At 51.0% G+C, this 14,994-nt stretch overlaps 1 protein-coding gene across 2 annotated transcripts; it reads right to left on the reverse strand.

The window, feature by feature from the left end:
- Positions 1-4,188: 4,188 nt before the first annotated feature.
- LSMEM1 (leucine rich single-pass membrane protein 1) lies at positions 4,189-14,136 on the reverse strand. Of its 2 annotated transcripts, none has more exons than XM_036247232.1 (5): positions 13,826-14,136; positions 9,116-9,247; positions 6,799-6,927; positions 4,992-5,126; positions 4,189-4,532 (listed from the first exon to the last, which is right to left on the reverse strand). In XM_036247232.1, exons 1-4 carry the CDS (start codon positions 13,911-13,913, stop codon positions 4,996-4,998), a joined length of 480 nt encoding a protein of 159 aa, XP_036103125.1. In that variant the 5' UTR covers positions 13,914-14,136; the 3' UTR covers positions 4,189-4,532; positions 4,992-4,995. The 2 variants fall into 2 exon arrangements, with proteins under 2 accessions (XP_036103125.1, XP_036103126.1); XM_036247233.1 differs by having other exon boundaries at positions 13,583-13,893.
- Positions 14,137-14,994: the final 858 nt, after the last annotated feature.

Consider the following 14,994-nt stretch of genomic DNA (forward strand, 5'->3'; position numbering starts at 1 on the left):
GACCTTCTAGCCTTGTAGCCACTTTCTGAAGATGTAGCCTCCAGTTGGCCCGCAACCGATGCAACTATTTCCCCTCCGGTATCACACTATCTTTTAACTCTTGACTTCTTTCGATCCTTTTGAATTGACCTCCTTCCCCTGAAATAGCCAACTGCCACCAGGTGTCCCTCCTCTCCTATTAGTGAGTAGCACTTTGCTCTAACCCGAGGCAGTGCGGGCCTGGAAATCCCTCCCAGCTTAGTTCAGTGCCACAGACTCCGTTACCGAGCCACGGACTGTGCCCGAGGATGCCCAGAGCCCAGAGCCAAGCACAGTGTGCAGTGCAAGCACAACAGTTGCAAGGCAGAATCGGAGTCCCGCGAAGCTGTAGGCTCAAGCTGATCAGGGAACACTCACGCAAGATTCCTTTGTGGCGTCTGCAAGCCATACGGAAGGAACCTGGGTTTTCTGTCACCTGTGCTGAATGGAGATTTAAAACCAGGTGCTAGGTTGCACCTCAAAGGGGCCTAGTGTCTTTTCCATGACTGTTTCTTCTGGGTCTGTACGAAACCGTTTTGAGTGCCCCGAAATGAACTTACAGTGATTCAGAAGTTGATGCCAACTCATCAATATTAAAGAAGTTTGCTAGGCAGGGCCCAGGGGGAGACGCAGAGTAGAATTCTCATTTAGTCCGTGGATGGCAACATTTGCAATCATTTTAGGGCATGGAAAAGTCGACATTCTGGCATTTGAGAAGCCGCAATTGGCTATGAAGTGTGTTTGCAGTTGTCCGCCTGCGCATTCACCGGGCTGTAAGTGCTCTGTGGCAGGTGTGTGCACGGACGCAGGAAGAGTACCCCTGGGGGAATGGGCTGCTTACCACCCCCTCCTGAGGATTCATGCTTGAGTAATGAACCATGTTTTAACCTTTAAAAGGGAGCAGGAGAGGGCTTCCTGTCCAGACAGCGGGCGAAGGAACTGCGGTACTCAAGTCCTCCCACAACCACCTCAAAAGTACAGCGGAACACAGAACGGCCACCATTCAGAACCGCCTGAAACGGAGATGGAAGTCCTACGACTAGGGACTGAAAGAAGAAGCCACATCGAGACCGACAGAAGAGGCAGAGTTGTGGAAGGAGCTGGTCCCACACCCACGTGTGGTAGATAAAAATCCGGGGGATACTTTGGCTGCGGGGGTTCCCCCTGAGATCTAGGGGTCCCAGCCCCACACCAGGCCCCCGGTCCAGGGTTCCAGTGCCAGGAAGAGAAGTCCCCATACATTCTGGCTGTAAAAACCACTTGTTACATGGAATTAACTTTGTTCTGAATTGCATTTTTGTTTTTTAAAAAATCCCTTTCCTCTTCATAAAAAGTAGACTTACATTTCAATCATGTTTTCCCTATTAAAAATTTACTGAGGCCCTGGCTGGTTTTACTCAGTGGTTAGAGCATCAGCCCACAAATCAATGAGTCTTGGGTTCGATTCCGGTCAAGGGCACGTACCTCAGCTGCGGTTCATCCCTGGCCCTGGTCGGGGTCGTGCAGGAGGCAATCAGTCAATGTGTCTCTCTCATATGGATGTTTCTCTCTCTCTCTCCCTCTCTCCCACTCTATCTGAAGATAAATGGAAAAATATCCTCGGGTGAGGATTAAAACAAAAAAATTTACTGAGGCCCTGGCTGGTGTGTTGAATGTTGTTCTATGCACCAAAAGGTTGCCAGTTCGAATCCCAGTTAGAATATATGCCTAGGTTGTGGGTTTGATCCTGGGTTGTGGCATGTGTGGGAGGGAACCGATCAATGTTTCTCTCTCTCTCTCTCCCTTTCTCTCTAAAAGTAATAAAAACATTTAAAAAAAAAATTTACTGAGAAGCCTTTCTCTTCATCAAATGAGAATGAGTGGACACAGGGATGCCAATAAGAACATTTTCATGGTCCCTCCTTTTTAAAAAATGCACTTCCTGGCCCTGTGGAAGGCTGGCGCTCAGTCCTGACCCTCTTTCTCCTTGTCACAGCTTTTGGGCGAACTCGTTACAGAGAAGGTAGATGAGCAATCTTGTCTGATGGTCTAGCTCCCTTGCTTATCCTCAACTGAATTTATTTATTTATTTATTTATTTATTTTTATCATCCTCACCCGAGGACATTTTTCCATTTTTTGTTCAGGTAGAGTGGGAGGGAGAGAGAGGAACAGAGAGAGAGAGAGAAACATCGACGTGAAAGGGACACATCGAGTGGCTGCCACTCTCACGACCAACCAGGGCCGGGGACAAACTGCAACCGAGGTACGTGCCCTTAGCGGGAACCGAACCGGGTCTCTCCAGACCGCAGGCCGATGCTCTAACCGCTGAGCCAAACCGGCCAGGGCTCCTCAACTGAATTTAAAGGGAGTCCTACTTTACGCTGGAAGAAAAGTATTGAATCACCCCGACTCAGAGCAATCTTGTTTCCATGAACATGATCTTTCTAAGCAATAAAAATGGGCCGTAACAAACTGAAATTCTTCCCTTTTACACACACACACACACACAGTGTGCCATGCAGCTGGCCAATATTTTATTTTATTTTATTAATCTTCAGATAGAGCAGGAGAGAGAGAGGGAGGAAGAGAGAGGAGAAACATCAATGTTAGAGAGACACACTGAGTGGCTACCATCCATACGACACCAACCAGGGCCGGGGACAAACTGCAACTGAGGTACGTGCCCTTCGCGGGAACCGAATCCGGGTCTCTCTGGACCGTGGGCCAACGCTCTAACCTCTGAGCCAAACTGGCCAGGGCTGGCCAACATTTTAAAGCGGGGTTAATGGAAGCCCTTCTGTGGGGATCCCAATGGCAGGAGCCATGCTGACTGGAGTCCTCCAGGTGTGTGTCACACAGGCACAGGTGTGACAGCGCAGGTGCAAAAGGATGGATCGCAAAAGGGGGATGAAATGAGGGACCAGACACGGCTTTATGTTGTAAAATCCACTCATTCCATGGAATAAAAATTATTTATTCCTGAGCATGAAATACCTCCACTGTGCCGGTAGACAGATTTTTTTTTAAAGTGTAATGAGAGCCAACAGATTCTAGGAAAAAAATAGGTCTTTTCTTGGGTGGTTTCTGAAATGACGTCACAAGTCCTGATAATTATGCTGCCACGCCCCCTCAACGGGTCAGTAACAATTTTCCAGGAAACCCACATTTCAGGTGTTTTTTGTTTTTTTTTTGTTTTTTTTTTAATAAAATTATTTTTAAATTATGTTTTTATTGATTTTGTTTTTTGTTTTGTTTTTTTTTTTTGGTACATGCCCTTAGCGGGAACCAAACCCAGGACTCTCTGGTCCGCAGGCTGACGCTCCAACCACTGAGCCAAACCGGCCAGGGCTTCAGGTTTTTAAAAATATTCTGCATATTAGCTATTGGTTTTAAGAAAACAAGCATGCAGGACAAATGTTTTGAGTGTGAAGATGGATAAGTAAAACACCTTGTGTTTATTTCATTAACTCTTTAGTGTTATAAAATGTGTGTGTGTGTATGTGTTTAATTGCAGGGTAAACCCAAATGTCTCTGATCAACCCAAAATGACAAAATTCTAACACATTCTTTTTTATTTTTTAAAGTAATACATGTTTATTGTGGCTATTTTATTTTTTATCCTCACCTGAGGACATTTTTTCATTTTTTGTTCAGATAGAGTAGGAGGGAGAGATTAGAGGAGAGACAGAAACATCGACGTGAAAGGGACACATCGAGTGGTTGCCACCCGCACGACCCAACCAGGGCCGGGGACAAACTGCAACCGAGATACACGCCCTTAGCGGGAACCGAACCCGGGTCTCACTGGACCGCAGGCCAACGCTCTAACTGCTGAGCCAAACCGGCCAGGGCTAACACATTCTTCAATAGACGACCACATGAATTTCTAGTAAAGATGTTCTATGACTCATGTTCTGCATTTTAAGCTCGTTTTTCTCGTTTTTCTCACACCATGTCTTACTGACTGTGTGCCTCACCTTTTTGTTCATTTTTTTTTCTTTACTGATTTTAGAGAGAGGAAGGGAGAGGCAGAGAGAAAGAGAAAGATTGATGAGCAAGAACATCGATGGGCCGCCTCCTGCATGCCCCCCACTGGGGACCGGGCCCACAACCTGGGCATGTGCCCTGACCCGGAATCGAACTGGCGACCCCTTGGTGCAGGGTCGACGCTCAACCACTGAGCCACACCGGCCTGGCTGCCTCAGCTTTTGTACACACAAGGCAGTTCCAAACATTCCAGATGTAGCGGTTCCTACTGTAGTTTAGTGAAGGCTGCAGACCGACCAGATTTCTTCCAAATGAATTATGGGGTACTGAGAAATTTTTTTTTTTCCGTGAGAAATAAAGTCAACGAAGCTTCTGTACTGACACGTAATGACCCACCTCCTTCGTTTCGCACATGAAGCGGAGCTTCTCCGCCGTCGGCTGTTTGCAGAAAGAGCTCAATGAACTCGGGTGGAGTAACTGGGCTCCCCGCCCAACGCACGCGGCTGCTGGTGAATAGCAGCAGCCAGCTCCTCAGCCACGCTGTCCCTGGGAAATAACAGTCCACGTTTAATCCCCGGAGCAGAATCTCTTTCACTAAAAAGACTGTAACACAAAGGCTGTCGCTCACTGCAGGAGTTTACAAAGGTGCAGGGGGCACGGGGGACCTCCCTGGGACAGTGACCTTGTTCTGGTGACAAAGCACCTCTGTAAGAGCAGTTGTGTGTATTGGGGCGGATTCTTGCTCCCTATGGGTTGTCCTTCATGCCAGCCACCCCCTCGCCCCATTAAACAGAAGGATTGGGCCAAAAAGTGAGTCCCTGGGACCCCTCTCCCGCAGCCCCTCGCCTGGGAGCTGTGGGGTCTCCGCAGCAGGGGCTGCCCCAGGGCGGGCTCCCCGGCCAGCGAGGGGCGGCTGCGGAGGCGCTGGCTCGGCTCCCCGCCCCGCACAGGGGAAGCGGGACCGGGGTGGGGGGGGGGGGGGTGAGCAGCGCCCTGGAAGATCACCTCTTTAGTTCCGTTCTGCATCCAGCTGGTTGAGTTGCTTCAAGATCATGCTGTTGAGTTTCTTGAGTTCCTCTATGTCCTTTCCCTCGGCTGCCAGTCTTCTCGACACGTCGTCCATCCCGTTTCCTGTTTGAACTTCAGGAGGGGACACAGAATGTTACACTGGTGTCCAGCGTGTTCCGTGGGGACTCGCCAGAGCCCCGTCTTGGTGCCCGGCAGAGCCCGGAGAGGCCCTGTTGGCACCCCCTTGCTCCAGCAGCCCAGAGGCAGGGAGGGAATGCCGAGGACTGAAGTTACTGGTCAAGTGACTCAGTTTACAACCTCCTGCTGCCAGCCTGGGCGCCCGTGGGCAGTGGATGTCTCTGGAGCCAGGCAGGCCCGGGTTTGAACCCCAGTTCAGCTGGGAGAACGTGGAGAGTGGAGCTCTCTGGACCAGAGTCTGCCATGAGGCAAACTGAAACATTAGGCACTACTTTGAGGGGTAGATTAGGATCTGAGTTAAGGAATTTATGTGCTGGGCACAGAGTGATTGTCTAATAAAAAGACACTTCTCGCCCTGGCCAGTTTGGCTCAGCGGTTAGAACAGCGGTTCTCAATCTGTGGGTCGCGACCCCGTTGGGGGTCAAGCGACCCTTTCACAGGGGTCGCCTAAGACCATCGAAAAACACATATTTCCGATGGCGATTCATAACAGTAGCAAAATTACAGTGATGAAGTAGCAACGAAAATCATTTCATGGTTGGGGGTCACCACAACATGAGGAACTGTATTAAAGGGTCGTGGCATCAGGAAGGTAAGAACCCCTGGGTTAGAGCACCGCCGGTGGACCAGAGAGGCCCGGGTTTGGTTCCCGCTAAGGGCATGTACCTCCGTTGCAGTTTGTCCCCGGCCCTGGCTGGGGTCATGTGGGTGGCAGCCACTCGAAGTGTCTCTCTCACATCGATGTTCCTCTCTGCCTCTCCCTCCCTTTCTCCCTCCCGCTCTATCTGAAGATAAATGCAAAAATGTCCTCGGGTGAGGATAAAATATAAATAAATAAATAAACAAATAAATAAAGACACGTCTCTATTCAAGTCTTTCTGTTTCTTCTTATGACTTTGCCCTAATAGAAAACACTAGAAGCGGATGTAAAGTAAACCCTATTCATACAAGAGTGTAATATGGCACTGAAGTGCGTGATCACCGAGGTCTCTGAGCCCCACTGGGCACGTGTCAGCTGTGTGACCTTGGGCACGTTCATTTTTCTCTCTAAGCCCGAGTGTCTGCACTGAGCATACAGACGTCAGGGGCCTAGCACGGCGCCGGGAACAGAGTAAGCGCCCAACGTATCGCAGCTTTTCATTAGCATTCTCCTTCCCCTCCCTACACATCAGCCCACAGCAGAAGTCCCTTCGGGGTGCCCCCTTGCCAGCAGGTACTTTCCTGGGGGGTAACAGTCCCTGTGCCCGGTGGGTGTGGCTGGGTCGTTTTCAAAGCGCTGGTTCCCCGTTTGCTAACGCCCCGAGGAGGAATCCGTGCGAAGGGGTGGACGCTGACCCTGACTCCATGCTATTGCCCCGAACTAATGGAACAAGCTACGCATTTGGGTTAAGAAAACCAGATCAACTAGAATACACCGCCTACCACCCAACAGCCAGAGCTCCGAGTGAGACATCGCAGGGTGCAGAAGTTGGAGGTAGGTGCTGGCGAAGGTCTGCATCCCCGGCTCGCTCTGCGCCTTTGCTGAGCCAGGGAAAACCACGGGCTGCGGAGCGAGCGCGGGCTGCGGAGCGAGCGCGTGCGCCGAAGACGCGTGGGAGGTACTCACTTATGAGAAACAGCACGAAGGAGACCAGCACCAGGCTGACGATCAGCACGATGATCAGCCCCACAAAGAACAGACTGGGGCTTCGGTTTCTGGCGTGAGTGCCGACACCTGCGGTTTTCTCCTCCGGCGCTGAAACAGACCGAACAGACGGGAGAGCAACCACGAGCCTCAGCGCACAGCCGTCGGCGGAACTGGCCGGTCCCCACGCTCCTGGATGTGAGCTCGGGGCGCGCCCAGCTTCCCGCCAAGGGCTCCAAGAGGGACCGGGCCCTGCGCTGGGTGCCCTTCCTGAACTGTGCACCGTCCGCTACCCTGGCGTTCCTGGAACACGCAGGGCGGGCCAGCTCCTCACCCCAGTTTGGAAGGCGCCTTGAAGGCCGTGTAAACACCGCAGTAGCAGAACATGGACTTTTCGTTTGTGGGTGGAGGGGATCAAGAAGTTAAGGGTTCAGCCCTGGCCGGTTTGGCTCAGCGGTTAGAGCGTCGACCTGTGGTCCGGAGAGACCCGGGTTCGGTTCCTGCTAAGGGCACGTACCTCAGTTGCAGTTTGTCCCCAGCCCTGGTTGGTCGTGCGGGTGGCAGCCACTCGATGTGTCCCTTCACGTCGATGTTTCTCTCTCTCTCTTCCTCTTTCTCCCTCCCACTCTATCAAAAAATGGAAAATGTCCTCAGATGAGGATAAAAAAATTAAAAAAAAAAAAAAAAAAGAAGTTAAGGGTTCAGCCCTGGCCGGTTTGGCTCAGCGGTTAGAGCATCAGCCTGCGGTCCACAGAGACCCGGGTTCAGCTCACGCTAAGGGCATGTACCTTGGCTGCAGTTTGTCCCCGGCCCTGGTTGGGTCGTGTGGGTGGCGGCCACTCGATGTGTCCCTTTCACATCGATGTTTCTCTCTCTTCCTCTCTCTCCTTCCTGCTCTATCTGAGTAAAAATGGAAAAATGTCCTCGGGTGAGGATTAAAAAAAAAAAGAAGAAGTTAAGGGTTCAGAGGGGAGATTCGATTGCCCTTTCCCCAAAGGGGCCCCAGAGTCCGAACAGCTGGCTGTGGGACCCCTGAGCCTGGCAGGCTGGACGCTCTGGGGTGTCTCCCGGGAAACCGCTTTCACAGCAGGAGAAATCGGTTCAGCCTGTATCCACATGAACAAGAACCGGCCCGGATGTGTTCTGGCTTCTTGGCGTGGTTTTCAGGACAGACATGCTGGGGAAGCAGGCTCTTTCAGATGGTTTGCCCTTGCGCGGAGAGTGCAGCCATGCTTATAATGGTCCTGGTAAGTACAGCCACGCTTATAAAACAGCCTGGCTCACCCAACGGGGACTCGTCGGCATTTGGGCGTCATATTGGAGGCCTGCCTAATAACACCCCAATTCAACTGAATACGAAATGTAGAAACTTGGGGTAACGGAGACCTTGATTTAAGCTTTATTCTCTCCTGCTTTGCTTCGGTCCCTCACGCTGTGATCGTAGACAGACTTACGTCCTATTCTATGTCACCACGCGTCCTATTCTGTCACCCACTCCACAGCTTTGCTTCCTAATCAGAGCGACAACATGCACTGGGCCCGGACACCCCCTTTCACTGACACTGAACTGCAGTTAAAACAGGTGGAAAACCTGAGCACTTTACAATAACGAGAAAAGCAAGATTCGGGAGAATAAGCCAGATATAAAATCGGAACACCAGAGCTCAGAGTACATACGAATCAAATGCCAGGTGGACAGCCTACACCGTGTCTGAACGGCAGCGTAGAAGCGGGAAAAGGCGGACTCAGCGTGAGTGGATCAGCTCGTGTACAAGATGGGGGTGGGGGGACGAGGTTCACATTTAGTACTGAGCAGATTTTTTATTTGGCCTTCTCCCCTGCCCCTTTTTCCCCCTTGAATTGGGACAATTTGTCATTTGTAAGTAGAAAATAAAGTTGACTTTTTTGCCCAACAAAATATTAATGCCTTTAAAAAAAACAAAAAACTAGATAAATGTGTGGGACTTTTCCTCAGTGATTCACAATGAAGTGAGAGGTCTCTAGGAAGGGGGCACCCGCCGTGACCTGCCCATGGTCACTCCAAGGCCAAGCAGCCTCTGGGAGACCTGCCCTGCAGCCTCCCCCTTTCCAGGGAGAGGAACTCAGACTTCGGAGCCGAGAGAGCCCATGTCCGCGGGCTGTTCAGAGAACAGAAGCAAGTACCGCCTGGCAATCAGCTGCCAGTCTGGTGCTAGCTGTCTCCCCAGCCCCTGCTCTCCCCACACCCACGTCTGGATTAGCATCTATTTTTAGGTGGCCTCGAAGTCGGGAGGGCCCCAGCCTTGGAGGGCACACATACGGAGCAGATGCTGAGATCCGTCGGGGCAGAAGTTGAGCTTGTGTAAGTCGTTTATGGAATCCACCACGTAGAGCTTCCTGTCTTCGGGAATGTCGTGGGAGCCGGCGTCCCGGGAGGAGTAATTCATCGTCCCTGGAAGGAAGCACTGTCATCAAACACCAGGCTGGCCCGGGAGCTCCCGTCACATGAATGACGGCCCTGGAGAAGCTGGACAGTGGCGTCAGAACCCCCCCCACATCATCTTTCCGGCTGAAGGCCTGGAAAAGCTGTGCTGTCCAGAAGACAGTATTGCCTTTTGGGGACCTCTTTGTACCTATTCTTTCTCTTTGCTAGCCAGGAGTCTCGCAGTCGAGTGTGAGGCCCAGTTTGGAGAACTGCTGGGCCTCCTACGCCTGCTGACTGCACGCCTCCCCCCTCCTCTGGGACCGCTCCCCTCCCCCCTCCTCTCGGACCGCTCCCCTCCCACCTCCTCTCGGACCACTCTGTTCTGCCAGTGTTTTCCCTGGGCCCTCTTTTTATTTTGTAATTGACTTAGAAATATTTTCCTTTTATCCCATTGCTCATATTCGGGTGAGATGACCCAAATTCTTTGTGCACAAAGACTCTGTCTAAACATCCAGAAAGAAAAAATGAAGCTCATCAGCCAGTGGCCGTAAGATTCTGAGAGAAGAGGGTGTTACTGTGAAGGGTTCTCAGGGTTGTGGTTTTCATAGGGGCTGTCACTGCTGTGTATGAGTCTCTACCTAAAAGGTGATCTTTATTTTTTTTTCCTTTTTATTGATATTATTGGGGGTGACACTGGTTGACAAAATTATACAGGTTTCAGGGCCACAGTTCCACAGTACATCATCTGTACACCGTACAGTGTCCACTCCCCAGGCCAAGTCTCTATCCATCACCATGTAGCCCCTTACACCCTCCTCCCCTCCCCTACCCCACTCTCCCGCTGACCATGAGTCTGTCTCTATTTTGCTTATTAGTTCAGTTTGTTCATTAGATTTCACATATAAGTGAAATCATATGGAACTCATCTTTCTCTGACTGTATTCACTTAGCATAACACTCTCCAGGTCCATTCATGCTGTCACAAAGGGTAAGAGGTCCTTCTTTTTTATGGCTGGGTAGTATTCCATTGTGTACATGTACCACAGCTTTTCTTTTTTTTTTTTAATCCTCACCCGAGAATATTTTTCTATTTATCTTCAGATAGACTGGGAGGGAGAGAAAGAGAGACAGAGAGAAACAGCGATGTGAGAGAGACACATCAACTGGTTGCCTCCTGCACGACCTGACCAGGGCAGGGGACGAACCGCAACCGAGGTATGTACCCTTGGCCGGAATTGAACCCATGACTCTTTGGTCTGAGGGCCGACGCTCTAACCTCTGAGCCAAACCAGCCAGGGCATCACAGCTTTTTTATCCACTCATCTACTGATGGACACTTGGGCTGCTTCCAGATCTCGGCTGTTGTGAATGTGTTCTTTAGCCGCCAGAGGCTGGCTGTGGTCCCCAGGACAAACTCTGACAAGCTGAGATGCTACAAAGAGAACCCTGTGGCCGTGGGAAGCTCGACTCCAGGACCTCTGAGGTGTCGTCCCCACGTTTCCTTAGATGGCGGCCACCAACATAAGATATCACTGATAAATCGAGGTTGACATTTAAGGTGAATTCCCTAATGACAGCCCCAAGTCAAGCAACGCTGAGGAGCCTGAATGGATTGAAAGGCCGATTTTAAGAGTCTCTGTAGCAGACAGAGCTGTTGCTTTTGAATTAATTATGTGAAATGAAGGCTCTAGGAAGACACATTGCAGTTCCCATCAGGCCTCTTCTTTTCATGCTGTCTCTTCCCACAGACTGAGCCTCCTAGTGACACAAGGTTTTGCTTTGATCTGGAGACAGCTGGAGATGCCCCCCGTCTAGCTCCGTCCTTCCCCTAAACACGGAAAGTGACCTGGAGCCGGTGGCGGAGCCGGAGGCAGCCAGAGCTCCAGAGTTCACTGGGTCCTCCCCGGGGTTACCGTCCTGCTCCACACTGCTCCCTGGTCCCCGCTGGACTCAGCTCCAAGCTCACCTCCTCTGAGAATCAACCTGTCTCTCCTTTGCGCACCGGCTGGGTCCTGAAAGTTCCCCTCGCAGCACGCGTGGAACCCCTTACAGTATTCCTGCACTTGCCCCTCCGACTGCCCCCCTTGACGGAGAACCCCAACCCTATTCTCCGAATGCCCTTGCCAGGTTTGGAAGCCAGTGACTTTTGTTAAGTAGGGACACCTAAAATATTTCAGTTAGGATTTTAACCTCACTATTTTTTCAAGTAATCTGAGGCAGTTAATCATAAGCCCACGGACAGAAATAAGACTGAGGGTGACGATTCCCACGTGGTCTCTCTCTGGACGCCCCAAGAGTCCACAACCTCGGGCCTGCCCGACTGTGGTCACACCCTCTGCTTCCGGTGTGCATTCCCTAAGTCTCCTCCAATACCCAGCGCCAGCGAGGACAGAACAGAGTGAGGAGCCACCAAGTCCGAGAAGAGAAAACAGATGTGAGCACTTAGAAGATCTGAAAAGTGTCAGCCTTTTGCTAAGCAGCTTACCTGCCCTGGAAACCACTGCAACCCAGGCCCGCTAACCCTAACCGCAGCCGGTGCTTGCAAACACCTGCTCCCAGAACCCTCTGGAAAAAATACGGACCGATTCTTTTTTCGTTTTCAAAGTTCAAAACTTAAAAGGGTGTTTCAGTTGTCCCGGAATTTGAATTACCAAGAACACATCACACCCCGACTGTTTAGATAAAATACTACCGAAGCCCCTTAGATGTTGATCTCACTGAATTCCAAAAGTAAATAAATAAATATACCTCATGGGCATTCCTAAGGGAAAGACTTGAAATGACAAAAAACGAAGAAGAAAGCAGCAGCATCTAAAACAAAGGTGTAAATTGTCACCTTTTTACAGATGGAACCAACGTAGTGACTGCTGTCATGGTCACAGGGCTCTAAACTCTTCTTCTACAAATATCTTGCACTTGGTCATCTCTTTATGCTTCGTTATCCCAAAGGCGAATGTTTGATGGGTGAGGCGTCTGTGTGTCATGTCAGAGGACCGCCCGTCCAGACCCCGCTTCTATTTCAGGCGAGGTGACTGAGGCTGGTTCATTTCTGGATCCTGACTTCATGCCTTGAGCCCTAGCTCCCCCTCTAGGAATGTGATCGCTGTGCTTACATCTCATTCCGAGGCTTCATCGACAAAGTAGAGGACTCGCTGGGAAATCGTAGCCACGAAAACCGATAGAAGAGCAGAAGGGCTAATAAAATCTCCAAATGACTGGCCTCGCACCAACTCAAAGGTGACTCAGTTCAACTCCAAATCCCAAAGCACTCAGACCAGGACACAGAGAAGCTACGAAGTGCCCCAAGGGAGGTGTCACCGCGTAAACAGATGCTATCTCGACGCATCTTTAACTGCAACATGCAAATGAAAAATAAAGACCCAGCAGAGAAAGCTGAGTTGGGTGTGTGCGCGCGGCCAAGATCCTGCCACCGAGCCTGCCTGTAAATGGATACATGATCGCGTCCCTAAAACCAGGCCGCACAGCTGTTGGACACCTGGGCCTGGGAAGGACTTCCGGACTGGAGACGCCCGAGTGATACTAATGCTGCACCGCAGGACCTTGACCATCCCTCTCGGCTCCGGTGTGCAAACCCGTTCATCAAGTAAGAGTGACCAAGGCAGCCTTCTTTTCTTAAAAAAAAAAAATGTTTTGCCCTTTATTGATTTTAGAGAGAGAAGAAATGAAAGAGAGAGATAGAAACATCGATGAGAGAGAACATCGATTGGCTGCCTCCTGCATGTCCCCCACTGGGGATCAGACCCACAACCTGGGCATGTGCCCTGACCGGGAATCAAACCAGTGACCTCTTGGTGCCTGGGTAGACACTCAACCACTGAGCCACACCAGCCGGACAATGCAGCCTCCTTGTAATGAATCCCTTTCCAATACCTTGAGCTGCAACATATGAGTGGTTTCATTTTCCTCTGGTTTGGGTCAATGCTAACCACTAACTCTTTTTGTCACTGAGGAATTCTTTGACTACCTACAAGTAAATATTCTGACAAATAAAGATAGTTGTCGACGAAAAAGTGCTTTGCGCTTTATTTTTCCCCACGGTTTATTTTTACCGGAGCCCAGAAACACAAACTCACACCAGCGTTGTTCGCCACATCAGAATTGCTATCGCTGGGCTTAATGCACATCTAATAGGAAGCTTTTACGGAGTGATTTGCGGTCATTTGTCCTTGAATTCCGTTTCAGAGTCTCTGCCTCGTCACCTTCAGGAAGTCCTCTTTCAAATCAAGTCTAAATCATCTCTATCCAAAATTAAAAGCACAGACACATGCAACAAAAAGCATCCCAGCCTCAAGGATCAACTACCGTTCAGCCTCAGTAGCTAGCAGCATGCCGATTACTTACAAAACAACGCAAGCTTCCCCTGCTAGGTCACCAGAAAAGGAAAACAGAACTATTCAGAAGCAAGGACAATAGCACTTTCTAGAAATCCGAGTTCTTCCCCGGCCTCCCTTCCTCCAGGGTTTGTATTTAGTGATTTAGCCAAGCGTGTGCGGTTCCCAGTGCCGACTGTCCTCTAGCTGGCCAAGGCTTTAGGGACCATGTCCCTGAAACTGCGCTGGAGAAAGCAACCGAGGAGGCTCTTACTGAAGTTAATGTCCTTATTTGGCCGCTGTGAGCGTGGAAGCCGGCTGGTCTCCAGCAGCGCCGCTGGTGTGGTCCCTGAGACAAACATCCCGAGCAGGCTGCGGCCGCGACAACCGGCTTGCACAGGCCTCCAGGCCGGGGGAGGACTTCAGTCATCCGGGGCAGAGGAAGGTCGTGACATTGGAGCTAGGACGGTGGCAGGTCAGAGGACTCCTAGCCCTGCCGGTAGCTGCAGAAACAGCGGTGAGGGGAGGCGGCATGGCTGCAGACCCGCTGCCCTGGACGAGAGCTGGGTCTCATCCACTTCCCCGGCGAAGGCCTGGCTCCGAGGTCCGCGCAGTCAGGGTCCTGTCCCAGGCCGGCTGCCTGGCTTCTCCATGGTTCCCTCGCACACCGGCCAAGCAGCTCTGCCCCCTGGTGGAGGTGGAAGGAGCCGCAGCGAGGAGGGGACCAGCGAGCCCACCAGCCTAACTGCCCCAGCTGGTGCTAAGGGGCGGTCAACTGATCCCCAGTGTGCACAATCCTGCCTCCCACTGCCACGACCAGCGGGACACCGGTCGTCCCTGGGACACACTGCACATCAAGCACAAAAGCTTTGCTCCACAAAATTTCTGTTACATCTACATTCAGTTTGGACCTCGCTCTACTTTGGGAGAAAGGAATAATGGCCCTTGCGTAAGCTTCATCTACACCCGAGGAACAATTCAAAAGCACATTATACATGAAAAAGTGAAGCCCAATTTCTTTAAAAAAATGAAAATGCTCGTTAGCTAGTATTTTAATTACCATGCTCAGTTTTTATCTTTTTTTTTTCTTTATCCTCACCCGAGGACATTTTTCCATTTTTTGTTCAGATAGAGCCGGAGGGAGAGAGAGGAAGAGAGAGAGAAACATCGATGTGAAGGGACACACCGAGTGGCTGCCACCCACACGACCAACCAGGGCCGGGGACAGACTGCAACCGAGGTATGTGCCCTTAGCAGGAACCAAACCCGGGTCTCTCTGTACCGCAGGCTGACGCTCCAACTGCTGAGCCAAACCGGCCAGGGCCCATGCTCAGTTTTTAAAAACAACCCCCAGCCCGGCTCATGTGGCTCAGTGGATGAAGCGTCCTCCCATGGACTGAGAGGTTCCGGTTCGATCCCTGGTCAGGACATATGCCCAGGGTG

Source organism: Molossus molossus, unplaced genomic scaffold (assembly GCF_014108415.1).
Source record: "Molossus molossus isolate mMolMol1 unplaced genomic scaffold, mMolMol1.p scaffold_m16_p_7, whole genome shotgun sequence".
NCBI lineage: Eukaryota > Metazoa > Chordata > Mammalia > Chiroptera > Molossidae > Molossus > Molossus molossus.

Coding starts and splice junctions, on each gene's coding strand:
- LSMEM1 (XM_036247232.1), bottom strand. CDS start 13,913: ATGTTTGTCTCAGGGACCACACCAGCGGCGCTGCTGGAGACCAGCCGG. Junction 9,248..13,825: donor AAATAAGGACATTAACTTCA/GTAAGAGCCTCC, acceptor GCTTCCTTCCAG/GGACGATGAATTACTCCTCC. Junction 5,127..6,798: donor CTTCGTGCTGTTTCTCATAA/GTGAGTACCTCC, acceptor CCCCTCCTGAAG/TTCAAACAGGAAACGGGATG.